This window comes from Gallinula chloropus (assembly GCF_964237585.1).
Source record: "Gallinula chloropus genome assembly, chromosome: 1".
Classification (NCBI taxonomy): Eukaryota; Metazoa; Chordata; class Aves; order Gruiformes; family Rallidae; genus Gallinula; species Gallinula chloropus.
This window is the reverse complement of record NC_140085.1, coordinates 136,902,518-136,921,797: the sequence shown is the minus strand read 5'-3', so window position 1 is coordinate 136,921,797 and position 19,280 is coordinate 136,902,518. Positions and strand designations below refer to the sequence as shown.

Below are 19,280 nucleotides of genomic sequence, written 5' to 3'. Positions count from 1 at the left end.
GGGCAAATCCTAAGAGGAACAGCTGAGGGAACTAGGGATGTTTAGCCTGGAGAAGAGGAGGCTGAGGGGAGACCTTATCACCACCTACAACTACCTGAAAGGAGGTTGTAGAGAGGTGGGTGATGGTCTCTTCAGCCAGGTGACAGGAGATAGAACAAGGGGCAATGGCATGAAGCTGTGCCAGGGCAGGTTTAGATTGGATATTAGAAAATTTTTTTTTTTACTGAAAGAGTTGTTGGGGCCTGGAACAGGCTGCCCAGGGAGGTGGTTGAGTCACCTTCCCTGGATGTGTTCAAAAAAAGGGTAGATGAGGTACTGAGGGATATGGTTTAGCATAGGATGGGAATGGTTGGACTTGATTTTCAAAGGTCTCTTCCAAACTTATGATTCTGTGATTCTGTGAACATCTATGTATGGGACACCTTGCACACAAGTACAAATACAATATTTCTGAATTATGTATTTCCATGCTGCCCTCCCCTATAAAAAAAGAATGGCATGAAAGAACAAGGTTTTGGGGAAACGTTATTGATAAGCACTATCAAATCAGTTAAGAAAGCTCAGATAAGATGAGGATTTCAAGACTTTATGTGAGAATTTATAGGAAAATCACATACAATCTCAGTTGACCCTAAACTTACAGCACATTTTTATTTCAAAAGCAAGCTTGTTATTAATTTGCAGCACAAGAAAACCACTTTAAAGAAACAGGAGAAGAGAAGTAAAAGTTGTATTCAATGTATAAAGAATGAATGGGCACTGGAAGTGTAATAAGTAATTGTTCTCAAACCTTCTATGACTGTAAATAAGCAACTAGGGCAAAGGGGAACCATTGTTCCATCACTAGTAACACCCTGAAAGAACTTCAGATCTTGCTGAGTTGGTGCCTGTGGTAGACTATGGCTGTGAATAGGTAACCAGGTCAAAAGGGGAACCATTGTTTTATCACTAGCAACATCCTGATAGGATTAAATGAGTTAACCAAATAAGACACAGAACACAACGTAGAGGAAGACTACGGGGGACCAGGACGACCCCCACTACCAGCTTACACAGCTACAGAAAAACACCGGAATATGCCACGTGTACCCGGAACTACGGGACTATAAAAAGGGGACTCCAGAAGGGTGAGGTGCGTGCCGTTTGCAGGAGCAAGGGTCTCCTCCGGACGCCCAGCGCTGATATTTGCCTATATCTTGCGGGCTTGCTTAATTAATAAATTGTTGTTTGGCTTTATCAACTGGAGTATGTCTCAAATTTATAACAATTTGGTGCCGTGACTCGGATGCAACTCGCGAGATGGGACTCTTGGTCTTATCAGGGAGGCGCCCCGCCTGTTGTTTGGCGGCCTTGGTAGCCCATTTCCCATCTCGATTGCACCGACGAACCCAAATTCCAAGATATTAGGCAAGGGAGGCCGGCAGACCCTATAAACTTTGTGCACAAAGGTCCGGACGAAGACGCAGGACGCGTGAGTATCTGGGGGGGAAATCCGTTCGGTCTGGGTCGGGGATCCTGGAAGCGCGGCGAGTGTGTGTGTGCATGAGAGGGGGACCGGCAGCTCGCATTCCCCAAGCGAGTGCGGACCCTCAGTAGTGCGGTTCTCATTGCCCGCGAGGGCGTGAGCCACGAACCAGGGGAAGCGAGTGAATATATTGTTGACTGAGTGCGCTCCAGACGATGGGACAGAAGAAGAGCAAGCTGTCTGATCCCATGGGTAGCCCAAGGACGGTGCTACACGGTAAGCCGCCAGACAGTCCTTTGGGGTTAATGATTGTCCACTGAGGGGACTAGCTGTCTAGGCGATGAAAGAATAAAGAGTGTATGATATGGGTAACGTAAACTGTGTAACTACAGTGTGACCTCCTGAGAGTGAACAGGGGAAATTTGAATACTACAGTGTGGCCCTCTCAGGATGTATTGCCCCTGTGAAGTTTGTACGTAATTATAGGATGGCCGCCTCTAAGGCAGTCAGTATCTCTAATGATGCTTCTTCCCTGGCCTGGGGGATAGATAAGTTTTGCAATCTTGAGATGCACTGATCTTGTCCCTTACCCCAGGGACAGGATTGGGTGAAAAACTGCTGGCTCCATTAAATTATCTGGGCTGGCAGAATCAGTGCAAAAAGGCTGTGTGTATTCAAGCATGTATGAGCCATGGAGGCAAGGCATTCCCCTTGCCACACCTTAAACCACTGATTAGGGGTCTTCCTGATAGCTTGAAAATCTATGTGCAAAGCCTAAAGGAAAAGATTCTGCGAGCAATTGATCACAATACTTGCTACCCCAACTAGCAGAAACAGCCTGTTTTAACATGGGAGATTTAAGAAACCTAATCATAGAAGGTATAAAGGAGGCTGCTCCTAAGTCTCAAAACTTTACTAAAGCCTTTGAGATTGAGCAGGAAAAAGATGAGATACCCTCAGTGTTTTTACAGCGACTGAGAGATCAAACGAGAAAATATTCGGGTATGAATCCTGAAGATCCTGTAGCACAAGGTCTTCTGAAAGTTTATTTTGTGACTAAAGCATGACCTGATATTAGGTGAAAGGTACAGAAGATAGATGGTTGGAGTGAAAGATCTTTGGAAGATTTACTAAGAGAGGCTCAGAAAGTGTTTGTGAAAGAGTAAGAAAAGAGGAAGCAGAAAGCAAAAATTATGGTATCTGCTGTTGATGAGGTAGTAAAGAAAAGAACAGAGCCAGTCTCACCGAGAGGCAGAGGGAAAAGCTGGACAAAAGGAAGTGGGAGGGGTGTGAGAAACATGAATGAAGGAGGAATTGGCGGAGGTAGGAGAAAACTTTGGCAATCCCTATGGGCTGGTTTTCTCTCAGCAGGATGTTACGGGTGTAGCAAACAGGGACATCTTAAGTGAGAATGTCCTGAGCTAAGAAAAGAAGAAAGGGTAATTCCCTTCATGTCCTTTGAACATGAATAGGGAAGTCAGGGGTTTATTAATTTAAGGTCCTACCAAGAACCCTTGATAAAATTGAAGGTGGGACCCCAGGAGGAGGAGGATGTTGTCTCCCTGGTTGAGCTTCTAGGACTTCCTTAAATTTTATACCTCAAGGACTGAAGCTATCAGACCAAAGTATAACTGTATCGGGGTAAAAGGGAAAGGATTCCCAGTCCCCATGTTTGAAAAATACCACTTTAAGATTAGGTGATGAGAAAATTTGTGGGCAATTTATATATCCCTGATTCCGGAACTAATTTATTGGGAAGAGATTCGATAATACAATTAGGATTGGAATTGAAAACCCAGGATGACCAAATTGTGGTATCCATGGCTTTACTAACAGAGGAAGATGAAAACCAAATTGATCCAATAGCGTGGGTGCGAGAGGGTAATCGAGGTGGATTAAACATTACCACTTTAAAGATTAAACTTAAAAGGGACAATGAAATTATTTGCCAAAAACAGTATGCTATTTCATTGGAAGGCTGTAAAAGTCTCCAACCATTTATAGAGAGTTTAATTAAAGATAAGCTTTGGAAACCATGTATGTCTCCTTTTAATACCCCAATCTTATCAGTAAAAAAAAAAAAAAGACAACAAACAAACAAACAAACAAAACCCCCGATGGGTCATATCCTTTGGTACAGGATTTAAGACAGTTAAACCAAATAGTTCAAGTGCGTCACCCAGTAGTTCCTAAACCTTACACTCTATTGAGTAAAATACCAGATGACCACAGATGGTTTAGTGTGATTGATTTAAAGGATGCTTTCTGGACCTGTCCACTGGACCCTGATAGTAGAGACATGTTTGCTTTTGAATGGGAAGATCCTTTCACAGGACAAAAGCAACAAATTATTTAGATGGACAGTTTTACCTCAGGGATTCACTGAATCACCAAATTTATTTGGACAAGCATTGAAACAAGTATTAGAAAAGTTTAAAGTCCCAACTGAAGTCACCCTTCTACAATATGTAGATGATCTTTTAATCTCAGGGAAAAATAAGAGAATCGTAAAGGAAACAACAAATGCTTTGCTAAATTTCCTAGGGAAACAGGGACTAAAAGTATCAAAAAAAACAAACTGCAGTACATGGAAAAGAAAGTTAAATATTTAGGACATCTAATCAGTGAAGGGAGACAGAAAATAAACCCTGAGAAGATGAGTAGTTTAGTTACTTCTCCCGAAAACTAAGAAAGAGCTGTGAAAATTTTTGGGATTGACAGACTATTGTCGCCTATGGATTGAATCATTTGTACTAAAAACAAAGGGATTATATTTTAAATTGTTAGAAGAGCCTAATGACTTGGTATGGAGTAATGAAGAAAAAGAATTAATACAAGGATTAAAACAAAACTTGATCACTACTGCTGTGTTGGCACTGCCCTCCCTTAACAAACCATTCCACTTGTTTGCTACCATAGATAAGGAAACAGCCCTGGAGGGGGGGAGTTACTCAAAAGTGGGGAGGCAAACGACAGCTAATTGCCTATTTATCTAAACTGCTGGACCCAATATCCCGAGGGTGGCCTGAATGTGTACAGGCAGTAGCAGCCACAGCCCTCTTGGTGGTAGAAAGCAGAAAGCTAACTTTTGGAAGAGCACTTATAGTAAGCACTCCACATCAAGTAAGGACAATTCTGACTCAAAAGGCAGGAAGAGGTCTCACTGATTCTAGGATTTTGAAGTATGAGGCAATTTTAATGGAAAAAGATGATTTAGTTATAACTGCTGAATCATGCCTCAATCCTGCCACCTTTTTATCAAAAGGGGAGACTAATAACCAAGAACTTGAGCATAACTGCTTAGACATAATACAATATCATACTAAAGTGTGACCTGACTTGAGGGACATACCCTTGCCAACAGGTCTCCGTTTATTTACCCACTGGGTAGTACAGGCACTAGTGGACCACTTTGGAACCAAGTATATGTGTACTGGAATTTATAAAATCACCAAAAGGATGGTGGGAAAGTGCCTGACATGCCAGAAGGTCAATAAACAACAACTCAGAAAAAAAGATACCGGGGGGGGAGGGACCCTCTCTTGTGTTGCTTACCACAGATACTGCGGTTTGAACGGCCGAAAGAGGTTGAACGCACGAGCAGAATAAAGACCAGTTCGAGAATCTCGGTGGGAAACTACAAACAATCCTGACAACTTAAACGCCACCTTTCGAAGAACCAGCGAGTAAAACTGTCTATGAATGACAATTTATTTTGTTCAAATGTTGGATGTATATGTTATACTTTCTTTTGTTTTGAGTGTCGAGTGCGTAAAGACAATTGGTGGGTACATTATAGAGAAAGAGAATATACCCCAGACATTTGTGAAAAAAATGTTATTGGGCAGAAAGAAAACTAACCGAATTAACCCTTAAATTAGCAGTAAAAATCGGAGAGATTATCCAAGGGTCTGAAGAGTGGTGGAGGATATATACAAAAGGGATAAATCCCAAATTAGGTTGTACATATCCTAATGAATATAAACAAGGTAGCCCAAAAATAATTCGGGTAGTGTGCCGGTCCCAGGTGAAACATTTGGATTGTTCAGCCCTGGAAGTGAAACATAAAAATTGGGAAGCCTATAACACTTGTAAGCTGAGGACAGGAAGAACCCCTGAAGACTATGACTGCTGCCGAGAAGATGGAACACCTTGCTGCTCCAAGCAACGGAGTAGGCAAAGGAGGCAGAGGCATAAGGAAATCGTGGGGTATTAAGCCCTCCAGTCCTATCACAAGGTGGCTCCATACACCAAGGCTGAAAAAGGCACCAGATACCCAAGAACCAGAAAATACCAAACAAAAACGATTGAGTCCAAGCGTCACCACTCTAGAATAGTTATTATGAACCCACCAATTGCCTTAAATAAAGGGGGGCTAATAATTGTATTTTTATAGATTTATTTAAATTTTGTATTTTGTTATTTGGGGACTGGGACCGCATTAGATCCAAGGCAAAATGTATTGGGTTACATTATCTCAAGCTTTGAATGCTACTACTTTTTGTGCTAGTCTTGCCACACCAAGTACTCCATTTATCACGTGTTTGGTAGGAGTGCCACTGAATAGTTCCACCTGGAAAGTTTTTGAGGTTGCAATGAGTAAAATAGCAAGATGTCCTTATATTTATAATGCCAGTGAGGGCATGACAAGGTATGATTCTTGGGATGATAGAGTCCCCATTGGTCCAGAACCACAGGAACTGGAATTAATGGATTCTTTGAATACCAGCTATTGTATATACATAGATGCTGCCAAGTACCCATGTAACGAAGGTAATCACGTTAATGTTTCTTGAATGATGACCTAAAACCGATTTAGAAAAAGAAGAGGCATCGATGCTATTATCTCAAAAAGCTGTTAGTCGGTTTGAGAAACAAATTGGTCAAAATTGAAAGGGGGGATTGTAATAAGTAATTGTTCTCAAACCTTCTATGACTGTAAATAAGCAACTAGGGCAAAGGGGAACCATTGTTCCATCACTAGTAACACCCTGAAAGAACTTCAGATCTTGCTGAGTTGGTGCCTGTGGTAGACTATGGCTGTGAATAGGTAACCAGGTCAAAAGGGGAACCATTGTTTTATCACTAGCAACATCCTGATAGGATTAAATGAGTTAACCAAATAAGACACAGAACACAACGTAGAGGAAGACTACGGGGGACCAGGACGACCCCCACTACCAGCTTACACAGCTACAGAAAAACACCGGAATATGCCACGTGTACCCGGAACTACGGGACTATAAAAAGGGGACTCCAGAAGGGTGAGGTGCGTGCCGTTTGCAGGAGCAAGGGTCTCCTCCGGACGCCCAGCGCTGATATTTGCCTATATCTTGCGGGCTTGCTTAATTAATAAATTGTTGTTTGGCTTTATCAACTGGAGTATGTCTCAAATTTATAACAGAAGCATTTTTCTTACTGTAATTCTTTTGAGATATACTCAGGAATAATGTTAGAACATCAATGAAACATAATTTCTTGCTCATACAATTAGAATATAAAGCAGTACCTATGATTAGAATATAAAGCAGAGAACTGAAGCTCACAATTTCAGTAGGTATTTCATCGTACCCTATGAAAAGAAAGTCAAACTGAATATCTACTGAATAATACACAGAGGAAAAAAATATTCTGCCTTTCTCTTCTTTATGTACAAATACAGAAACACTTGGGTCAAACAGGAATGCTTGTTTTAGTCCCCTGAAAGCTGTAATTATAACAGAAAGAAGAAACAAAAAACAAACAACATTAATTGAGTACATGTTGAACTACAATATTACAAAAGGGAATGGGTGAAGAAGGGAATAACAGTTTTGCTATAAATCTTAAAATATGCCTTTTCTTTTTCCTCTCTTAGTAGTAAATTCTAAGAACATATAGCCATTTCTCTATTAACCTAGAAACACACAAGCCCTATGTTATTTCAAATGCTTCCTCTCTCCACCATCTTGCTTTCCATAGGAGAACAAAGGTCTGAACAGCAGTAACGGTGCTACAGTAGACACCAGAAAGTTCTTCTCTCAGGACAGTTCAGGGACCAGCCTGGACAGGGGACGTCTCATGTGACAGATAACTGACACCCAGAAATTTTGGTGGTACAAGAATTTTAGGATATGCATGTTGTTCATAAAGGTATGAAGACTCAGGTAGTAGGCAGTTAAAAAAAACCCACCACCAAAAGTTCTTTAAATCTATGACTAGCACAATTAGTAGGTAAAACTAAAACCTTTTTTTTTAACCTCTAAGATAAAGAACTCTAGGGGATTTTAATGAAAAAATGGTAAAACTGTTTACCAACTGGTATAAAGATGGAAAACTTTTATGGTTTTTACCCTAACCCTCAGAACCTAGACCTTCAAGTTTCCTTTTGTTATTCCACAGTGTTTTCAAGAGCAGATGCTAATTACCTGCTCTCTGTAACAAGTTCCAAAGGAGATAAGGGAAATAGTTCACTTCCTTTTTGAAAAAAGGCAAAGCCATGATAAACTGAAAACTATGCAAAGTCAAGAGTGACTCAAACATTCTAAGAAACTAAGTTTTATAATACTGTACAATTTGCAGTCAACTGCTGCATAAAAATTTAAAAGTTCTAGAGCACACAAAACCAGAATAGTAACACTAATTCTTGCTCTTTACTCTTAGTTGCCTTCATTCATGGAAAATGGCGATGTTCAAATTAAAAATGTCAGAGGGATAAGTATCATAAAACTATGATCTACAATAATAATAACAACGCAAGTTATTAGGCAGCAGAGTAGCAATTAGATATGCTACAATACCTTAGTGGCTCAAATATTTTCATTTTCCTGAGATATGTTCCCTATGAAGCACTGTTTTTAATTTTTAAAGACTAGAAATTTATTGCATTGTGATACGCTCTTTGTGGCTCCATCTCCCCTGAGCCACAAAGCAAGGAACGTTTTGCTAGTCCAATAATACAATGCTAGAGAGAAGATTCAGTCCTAGAATAAAAAGATCCACCATTTCACATGGTGTAATTTTTTGCAGTAATGGTCTTGCAGCAGAATGATGAGATTATCAAAGGTTATGACACTTTACAGGCATGCACGGAGCTACTATTTTGCCTTACAGAGACAGGTCAAAGGAGCTTTCTTTATGTAAATTATATTAAAAACAAATAAAAACCTTAGCCTTTGAACAATTCATTCAAATGATATTGTCTCAGTGTATTCCTGCTCCACCTTAAATCCATTATTTTTCCCCACTTCAGACCTTCCAATACACTATAATCCCAATTTCTTCATTAAACACTTCATAAAATATCATCTTTCATTCCATTCTTCTAGTATTACTGCAAGTTTTTCCTCTTACTTAGAAATGTTCCCAAAGGAACAGTACCAGCATCAAACTCATAAAACAAAGACACTTCCTCTCATGACTGGTCAGTAATGAAATAAGGGTCTGTTAGCTTGAATACACACTCTGTGGCAGTTTATATTGTATCTAAATGGACTCATTAAACAGAACACAATTTTAAAGACATTGTGTTCAAAAAGATGCCCTAAAATCAGCAGGCAATTTTGCAAAAGAGAACCTAAGCGAACTGATATGAATGCACAGCAGACAGTCAGTGCCCAGGAGTGAACAAGAGGGCTGAGCTGCTTGGCAGCAAAGCCAATCAGTTCAGCACCCACAGGCACAGGACTGCTGCGGAGGACTGGCACGAATCTATCCTTTGGAGAGCGGAGGTTACGCAGGGGCTGCTGGACCTATTACAGCAGGTCAGAGAACACATATTAATGAGCTAGGAGAACGAGACACTGTATAATGCCATACATACTACACTATGCAAAGGTCATGAGTAAATTCCTACAGATGTCAGATAGAAAGACTGAGCTGAAAAATAATAACCTGGGCTTTCCCCTCAGTTGTATTATATTATCTTGAGACAAACTAAGTGCGAAACTTGCCCAAAAGAACCAAACACAGGCACAGCAGATGTGAAAACTAACAGCAGAATGAAAAAATATATGGAGTGCTGATACATAACTGGTGCCCAAAGGAAAGCTTTCAAGAACCAGAAATAAACCTGCTTCATCAGACACATAGTCTACTAGGAGTAGGACTTCCTTGACTTTTACAAAAAATACTTCATATACCTCAAAAGGGAAGGAAGAAGAAAACCAAGACAATATTTTAGAGAAGAACCAGATACTATATCTAACAACAGCAAATCCATACGTGGGAAGCAGCAGCATCCAGTTAGATGCAAGTTTTTCTAAATTACAGTATCAGATTCGTTGCCAAACCACTATGGAAAATTATTAAAAGTTGCACAAGAGTAGAAAGCAGAAATAGAGCAAACATGAAAAAAGCTGTCAGCCATCAAAAAAGAGCCACGAGACACAGACACAAGCACTCCTTACTGCTTATTGAAGGAAAGGAAGTCAAAAGTGAAATAAATAAAACAGGATGGCTTTCTCCCATCTAAGTACAAAGAAAAATCTTGATAAAGGTCGGCAGTACATCAATGAACATTGGATAGGAACACTCTTAATTATTATTATTATTATTACTACTATCAGGGGAAAGGATAAATCAAGGTTAGGAGTCACTCTCAGAAACATTATAAGATATAAAAACAATCTCTTGTGAAAGAAATGCGTATACCTCTCTGTTGATCCTTGTAACAGAAGTAGCAACAATCATGAGCTATCTCTGCATTGTGCAAAAGAAATCCATTGTCCATAATGAAAGCAATAGATATCAATTACAAATGGAGAAGATACTTAGCTTAATTAGATTTTTGGGGGGTTATTTTGGGTGGGTTTCTTTGGGGGGGGGGGGGGGGGGGGCGGGGGCTGGTAGTGTTTGAGGGTTTTTTGTTGGTTGGTTGGTTGTTGTTAGCTAATATAGCTCCTGGTCTTTAAAAGAGCAACGATCACTCTGAGAAAATTATCATCAGCGTTAAGGTCTGTTGCCAACAAAAATAAACAAAGTATCAAATTTTAGTTAAAAACAATAACCACCAAGACAATCCCTCTATGTTCCAAGTTTTCAAGAATAAGATTGTCTCTCAGAGAAAATATACCAGTAGAACTGAGCAGAATTTTGCTGGTAAACTGTCCTACCCAGACAAATTAAGGTGTCCTTAAAAATTCCAATCTCAAGAGTTCAATTAACCAACTCACAACAAGGCTACATGAATGAGTTACAACTAGTCAGAACAACAGCTGCAGAGTTGGGACTAAGATGGCATACACTGTAACTACTGCCAGTATGCAGAATAATAAATCCAGGGTTGTTAATGTAGTTTTTCTTCTTAAGTGAAAAGAAAATTGGAATGCAGCAGCTGGAAATAGTGTTATTATAAGGGAAAACTCTATGCACCTTTTCTTTGTGTGAAATTCTGTTCCATTTATGGCATGTTATTATTCACATTCAAAGGAAAATAATTGGAACTTTATATACAAAACAGTGTATGTAGACAACAAATATAAAACCTTATCAACTACAAACATATTGGAAAATCTGCATTAGGCACAGAAAGGGACTAATTTTTACAAATGGCCAAACTGCTACATGCAGCTTTAAAACCACTGAACAGAAACTGTAGACTCTCAGCACCTTCAAAACATACGTCTCCACTTGCTAAAGGCCCTCTACACAATTGGACACGTGTAATCAAAAACGAAAGCCACATTAACAACAGTGGAAATTCGAAATGGGATTTATTTATTTATTTAGCATGCTGGGTGTTTTCTTTCAAAACCAAATGTTTTTGGTCTGGTGCAATTAACAAATAAATTAATAAGCACCAAAAATTGCATTTTTGCGTGTAGTTTATGTGTAATATCAAAATCACACCATGGATCTTTTCATCTTGGGAGCACTCCTCTGTCAGTTCCCCAGGGAGAAGAAAAAGACCAGTGCTAATATTGCTTATGGCATTTTGAAATGGGGTAACCATTACAGAAATGCTAAAAAAACCCCTCACAACCCAAACAACCTGTTCTACAGATGCTGAATTAAGCTCCAATTCCAAAGGGTTCACAGGAGGGCCATGGAAATGATTAGAGGGCTGGAGCACCTCCCCTATGAAGAGAGGCTGAAGAAGCTGTTCAGCCTCTCTAGGCTTGTTCAGCCTAGAGAAGAGAAGGCTGTAGGGGGACCTCACTGCAGCCTTCCAATCCCTGAAGGGAACATACAAACAGGAGGGGAATCAATTTTTTAAAAGGGTAGATGATGGCAGGATAAGGGGGAATGGATTAAAGCTAAAGGAGGGAAGGTTTAGACTAGGTATTAGGGGGAAGTTTTTTTACAGAGAGAGTGGTGAGGTGCTGGAACAGGCTGCCCAGAGAGGTGGTGGATCCCCCATCCCTGGAGGTGTTCAAGGCCAGGTTGGATGGGGCCCTGGGCAGCGTTGTGTAGATCCAGGCCTGGAGGTTGGTGGCCCTGCCTGTGGCAGGGGAGTTGGAACTCTGTGATCCTTGGGGTCCCTTACAACACAGACCATTCTATGATTCTATGATTATTATAACCACAAACAACACATGGATGGACAATATTCAAATCAATCAAGGGAACAATATAAACTAGACTCTAGGTTAGCAAATTCATTATGTTTAAAAAATTTTCCTTGCTGTTAAATTAAAATGTTAGCTTTCAAGCATATGACAAATCTTATTTACTCTATTTATGGTTAGTTAGTTCTCAATAAGGAGCTGTTTTACTTATTTCCAAGATTTGCTTATGAAGCATCTATGAAGCATTTTAATGTCATAATATCCTTAATCTCTTTGTTTTTGCAACAAGATGTAAGTACAGAGCACAGGGGCAATACACTAATTTTTTTACTTCTTTGTTCCCCAAATCAGATGGAAATGGAGAATGGCAAGAAAGTAAGTTTCGACTACCCAGAAGCAGAAAATAGGCTTACAAGATTGCCAGTTTATAGCCTAAGAAGATTAATTCCTCCACTTAAACTGTAATAGAGGACAATCTTGAGAGGACTGATGTTTAGTTGAATTGGTGCTATTTGCTCTGATGCAGAAGAAATAGGAAGCAGTTTTAACCTTCCATTCACGCTGTAAAATAAAAGACAGCATGTACATAAGCAAACTCCAGCATAGAACTCTTAGCAGTTTTCTTGTAACAGCAATCTCCTAGGCAACTTGTGCAATGAAATGAAAGTAAGAGTACATTTTTGACTTCTGACCTTCTGACAATCAGTAAGTAACACTGGAGAGAAAGAAAACTCTTGTGAATCTCACAACACTGCAATGAATTTAACTGCAAGTTAATTTCTTCTATACTGTTGTTGTGGTTTAACCCCCGGCAGCAACTAAGCACCAGGCAGCTGCTCGCTCACTTTCCCCTGGCTGGGTTGGGGAAAGATTCAGAAGACCAAAAGTGAGAAAACACATGGATTGAGATAAAGGCAGTTTAATAGTAAAAGCAAGAGCTGCACACACAAGCAAAGCAAAACAAGGAATTCATTCACCACTGCCCACGGGCAGGCAGGTGTTCAGCCATCCTCAGGAAAGCAGGGCTCCGTCAGTTACTTGGGAAGACAAACATAATCTCTCCAAAGCCTCCCCCTCTTTCTCCTTTTTACCTCAGCCCCTTATGTATGGGGCATAATGTCCTGATATGGTCAGATGAGGTCAGCTGTCCCATCTGTGTCCCCTCCCAACTCCTTGTGCACCCCCAGCCTCCTCCCTGGTGGGGTGGGGTGAGGAGCAGCAAAGGCCTTGGCTCTGTGTGAGCCCTGCTCAGCAGTGACAAAAAGCATCCCCTTTGCTATCAACATTCTTTTCAGCATAAATCCAAACCATTGTGCCATCCCAGCTGCTATGAAGAAAATTACCTCTATCACAGTAAAAGCCAGGACTACCATAGACAAGAGGTTACCTGTATGACCAGCCATGCAGAAGATGAAGTGGTACAAATTAATCCAGCAGCCTTCTCCAGAGGAGACAGTGTCTTCAAAGACAAGAAGCTCTGATCGCCGTTGCCTCACCTACTTCTCACACCTCTGAAAACAGTCAGAACAAGCTGGCATGCCTGTGCCCATACAGCCCAACATGACTTTAAAGTATCATGCAAAAGTAAACTGCTTTAGAAACCATTTCTCTGAGATCTAGTTGTATATGCTGTCTTACGTAAAGATGCTGTTTCCCAGCACTAAGGGACACCAGCAAGGGTAGCGATTTAGATAAAGTGGTCACTCCACCTAACAAAAATTTAAACAAAATTAAATACGACTAACATCTCTATACTACAGTGTCATGTTCTCTGCATGTTAACTTAGCTTTAGTTCAGCTTTAAGCACAATGTTAAGAATTATATTATCTTTGCAGAAGTTTTCCTAAGTTCATTTGTCAGTTAGAAAAGCTTAATATTATAAATGGAGCTTGTAGAGAATATAATTTCTAATTTAAAATAGTTTTGGTCCTCTAAAAATTCACACAGAGATCAACAAAGACAACATTCAATCCTATTTGTGTTCTGGTGATGAGGTAACTATTGGCCACAATTATATAACAAATCCACTTGCCATAGCTCAAAATACAACCTATGCAGTAAGTTGAGAAGAAAGATCCTAGGGGGCATTATTCTAGTTGTATATTTTGTACAGATTCAATAGACTTTTCCTTCTGCATTTTTAGTGTTGTTTTTTAAATGTTTTTACAATATGCTAAAAGGCTAGTGTCGGCTATTAAACAGTACTACTGTAATAACCTATTTATTTAGGTATCAAAGATCTCTAACTTCTGTTCTTTTTGGTTTGTTAAGGTTTTTCATTATATTTTATTTTAGCAACTAACCCTGTACTGTATGTGTCAGATAAGCACACATATAAGTAGGTTTAATAGTTTTAATTATACTGCACACTAGAATCTAGAGCAGTAGTCTTGTGTAGGAAAAGACTAAAGCATTTTAAGGAAAAGCAAACTACTGTTGAAGTTCTTAGCATTTATTTTTAGGATTTGCTGTAGGAAAACACTTTAACAATTTAACAGCAAAAATGTTTGGGGTTTTTTTTGTTTGTTTTGGTGTGTGTTGTTTTTTGGGATTTTTTGTTGTTGTTGTTGTTTTGTTTTATTTTCTTTTAAGTACAGACAGTACACCAAAAAATTAAAATGTAGTTACTCATTTTCCCCGGGTTTATACTTCACAGTGAACAGAACACCACTTATAAACCACCTTAGCTAAATATTGCTACGTATGTATAATAAAGTAGGATGTACCAGTAGTATGCTAGCACATAGGATGTGGGTTTTTTATTGCAGTTGCAATTTTCTACAAAAATAAAAATGTCTTTCAATTACTTTTACCTATCAAATATCAAGCTGTCTAGAAATGCTGTGTACATATTTTACTTACTAAATTAGAGAACTATTTACCAGTGTGCTAATTTCCTGGCAACTGTAACAAGAGAGAAAAAAAAATAAATCCTAGATTTCACCCCGCAGCTGGAATGGAAAGAAAAGGTAATCCAAAAAGGAGAAAACTCCAGAAGGGTTGAAACCCCATTAATTATATAGTGCTGAAAAAGGAGTGTTAGATAACCCTTCAAATAATGGGACTCAGAATGAAAGGGATGATGTACTTCCACTGGCAGTTCAGGGGCAAGAATTTCAATATTGAAGGTAAGCTAACATATCAAGGTGGGACTCAAGGACAACTTAATCAGTCTCAATTATGTTAAAGCGATGGGGGAGATAAAGTCAAAGAGGATCAGACTCGGCAACACTTTCACATAGACTAGTGTTAGTCACTGAAGTATATGGATGTGGGTTCTATGGGGCAACACTTAGATTGTTTCCAAAGTCCAGAGCCTTGTAAGTGCCTCAGACCTCAAGGATTTCACATTCATAAAGTATTGACAAATATTTTGGGTATCTTCCTGTCAGAGGATATTGTACCTTCCTTAATCAGAAGCAGGTATGTCAGCTATAGAAAGCAAGTTCATGGGACTTTACATTCATTCAACTTAATGTTCAATTTTTCATCACTTATAGATCAGTCAATATTTTTTTTTCCTATAAAATCAGCAAGGGTTAGATGAAAAATTCCAAAACCAGTCACATACATCTTTACATACTACCTTGGTGTGAAAATTACTGCCATACCTAAAGCTTCAAAATCTGAAAAATATAATCAGCTATGGAGGTACTTTCAAATGCTAGAAAAGTGCAGTTATAGGTATAGAATTTTTTTGTTGTCCTCTTTCAAAAGAGGAGCTTCTAGAAATAGGTAATTTATGTTATCATCTTCAATAAGCACTCTGTGAGACATTAAAAAATTCATAGGAAAATTCAAAAGAAGTATCTTATTTTTCATGTAGATTTACATCAATACAACCATTTATCCCAGATTTCCAGCAGACAAGTTGTGCAGAAAGAACCTAACTTGTGAATCCCCTATTTCCTTGCTTCCCAGAAACTGTTCCAAATTTCTTCAAGAATTTAGGAATCTTGGGTAAGTCCAAGCAGTCTCCTGACTACCTTTTCACCTCCCCAGGGTCACAACTCATTATGAACCAAACAGGTTCACCAAAAATTATGTAAAAGTTGTCACAGAACTCAAAGTATTTAGAGGCTGAAACATACTAAGTCCTCTGAAAGACACTGTACATTACGAAAAGCATCAAGGTGGTGTGCCTTTTATGTCTCCATACTGAAAGACATTGAAGAGTATTTTCATTTAATTTTATAGATAACTGTATCACAGCTGAACAATTACTGAAACACAACACATTCTTCCTATGCAACTTTTTGAAATAAAATTGCATCTATGTTGTAGCACAACAGTAACTAGGGGAATGGAAATGCAACAAATATTTATCAGTTGAAAGGATGCCTCATACATAGGGATAAAAATAAATTATACCAGCATGCATAAACACTTCATGTAAGAATATTTTATATAGAAACATATGAAATGCCATAATTTATGTCTGCTATTTTATTTGAATCCAGAAAGTGACAAAGTATTTCTCTGGAGCTGTACTTCACAACAGATAAATTTAATAACAGCAAGGAGTAGGTTTATACATTGAGTGTCTCGATCTTGGCAAACTTAGGTCCAAGAATTATGGATCCTTTATAATTACTTCCCCAGTATGAGGTACAGCTCATAATCTAGAGTATTTTTAATGTTTCTTCACTGTAGGAACCCCAGGGGTTTGAAGAACTGAACACAAGTCAGAACCTCAATGCATTGGTTTTGCCTATTTGAAATGTTACAAAAAGGCAATTTCTAAAGATACACAGGATAGCATATAGGAAAATGTATTTAGGTCCTAGAATACTGTCCAAAGCTAGAGCACTTATCCTGTAAATACCTGTGCATAATAAATTAACTTTAAACTGATAACAAATATTATGTATTTCCACATCAATGCCTAAATATTTATGTTGCTTACTTAGACTGTTCTGTGCAGGCAAATACTCTGTGTGAAGCTGATTTGAAAATCATGCTAGAATGCAGTAGTAACTAAAAAAGTTTCCCTAAAACTTCTAAATAAATAAGAGCAAAATTAAAATAATTGTTTATGGATTAAAACAAACAAAAACCACCCCCACCCCCTCCCCCAAAACAACCAACAACAACATATCCACAGACTATTTGAGACTACCCCTGGTGAAACTGAAACTGAAACAACTCGCTGTTTTGCATAGCATACTGTGAGCGCATGCCAAACAGGAACCAAAGGTTCTAAAAGGCTTGAAACTTTTTGACAGTGCGAGCAAAGTCACTTCTGCTTTAAGTCAGGGTAACTAAGTTGCCTTCACCTGTTACAGGAGGGGAAAAGCGCCCATTTCTTGGGAACAGAGTAACTCATCAGACTTCACCACAGTCTTTCCAGAGACTAGAACAATTGGGGCTTTGCAGAAGGATGGCACATGCCTCAAAGCCTACACTTTTTAAGATTGACCCACATCCAGAGCTGCTTCCTGTATGATAATCCACGCTGACTATTCAAAAAAACCCAAGCAAATCACATACAAAAATACTCCACTACTCTACAGGAGGCGTGCAGCTGAAGGCCCTGATTCATCCCGTAGCTAAGGGCGGGCACACGTACTGCGCCTGTAATGCTGCCTATCCAAACCTCAAGAGCCGATCAGCCCAGCCACTGCAGGCGGGCTCCGCAGCTGGAGACCGCAACTCCGAACGCTTAAAAACGCCCTCCCGTACCCTGCTCTCCACAAGCAGCACCCAGGCTGGGGGGCTCGCTGTTCTCGGCCGCTCTCCCGCAGACCTCCGGGTGCCGGGACGCTGTCGCGGCCCCTGGGCTCCTCCAGCCGTTTATGCTGCAAACCCGTTCTCCAGAACGCGCTTCCCCTGGCTCTTGACACCTGCCCGCCCCTCACCTCACCTCACCTCACCTCTCGCCCCACAGCCATCCCGACCTCACCCAGCCCGCCACCATTAAGGGAGAGCTCCCGTTCCCATCTCATCCCCCGGTCTTGTAACTCGGGCGAAACTTGCCCACGAGAGGCAGGGGGTGGCGGAGGAGGAAATCAATCGTTTCCTGCTGCTTTAATCCCTTCAGCCGGGCTTAAGCAATGCCGCCACGGGCACGCCGGCTGCCCGCCCGGAGCGAGGAGGCTGTGGGTGAGCAGCCGCAGGGGGCAGGCCGGCTCCGGCCGAGCCCGGCCTGCTTCCCCCAGCCCCGGGAGGCGTCTCGGCGGAGGGGCGGCGCGTCTCAACGTCCGGGGGGGAGGGGGGCTACCGGCCGCCAGCTACGGCCCCTCATTACCACGAGCGGCCAGGACGGGCCTCTCGGCGCAGCGGGGCCGTGCGGGGGCCATGCCGCGTTAGGGGAGAGGGTCGAAGGCTACACACCCAGCAGGAGGCCGTCCATGTCAAAGATGAGGTGAGTGACCGGCCGCAGAGCGGCCGCGGAAGGACCCGACATGGCGAGGCCACGGCAGCCGGCAGCTCGCGTGGCGGCGGCGGTGGCGGCGCAAGCGCGCTCCTCTGGAGGCCGGAGCCAAGGGTGCCCGGGGCCGCGGGGCCGCCGCGGGGAGAGGCCGGGCACGGAGGGGCGGGGGGATTCGGAGCAGGGAGCGCCGTTGGGCTGGCCGGCAGCCAGCAGGGCTGAGGAGCGCTATTATTATTATTTCAGTTATTATATTTAATTTTTTAAAAGTCCGTTTCGGTTTGTGGGTCTCCTGAGGCGAAGGACTGTAAGTGCCGTGCCGCTTAGGGAGGGAAGCGGGGCAGGTGCTGGCGTTTTGACGCTTTAGAGCTCCTCTCCTCTAAAACTTTCGTGTGCCTGTGTGGAAGTTTATGCGGATGGCAGCACCGCGGGATCGTCACTGGGGCCATGAACAAAAAGACACAAAACCTGAAGGGAAAGAGTAAAGTAGCGGTGTACAAGCCCATGTCTTCGTGGTTGCTGTGTGTGAGAGTTCATCGTGGGCTGTTTTGGGTGTTGGGTTGTGTTTGTTTGTTGGTTTTGTTTTTTTTTTTTCCTGAAATGTTCGAGAAACAAGCCAGTGTTATTGAGACAAAGGAAAATCTTCCTGCTCAGACACACCAATTTCCTCACCATTTCCTTTTTAGACGGTGTGTGATTAGTAAGTCAAGTCCTTCTGCCCCTCTGCTCTGCCCTGGTGAGACCACACCTGGAATATTGTGTCCAGTTCTGGGCCCCTCAGTTCAAGAAAGACAGGGAACTCCTTGAAAGAGTCCAGTGCAGGGCCACCAGGATGATTAAGGGTGTGGGACACCCTCCTTATGAGGAAAGGCCGAGGGAGCTGGGCATCTTTAGCTTAGAGAAGACGAGACTGAGGGAGGTGACCTTATTAATGGTTATAAATATGTAAAGGGCAAG

General features: G+C 41.1%; 1 protein-coding gene across 1 annotated transcript in view; it reads right to left on the bottom strand.

Annotated features, from left to right (window-relative positions):
- The window catches only part of PUDP (pseudouridine 5'-phosphatase), a gene marked incomplete at its 5' end in the record, with an annotated part of 78,766 nt that extends 60,407 nt beyond the window's left edge, over window positions 1–18,359 (bottom strand). Inside the window, one exon of the mRNA XM_084279693.1 lies at window positions 18,287–18,359. Coding sequence (XP_084135819.1) covers window positions 18,287–18,359 — 73 coding nt within the window. The remainder of the gene's footprint in view (window positions 1–18,286) is intronic.
- Window positions 18,360–19,280: the final 921 nt, after the last annotated feature.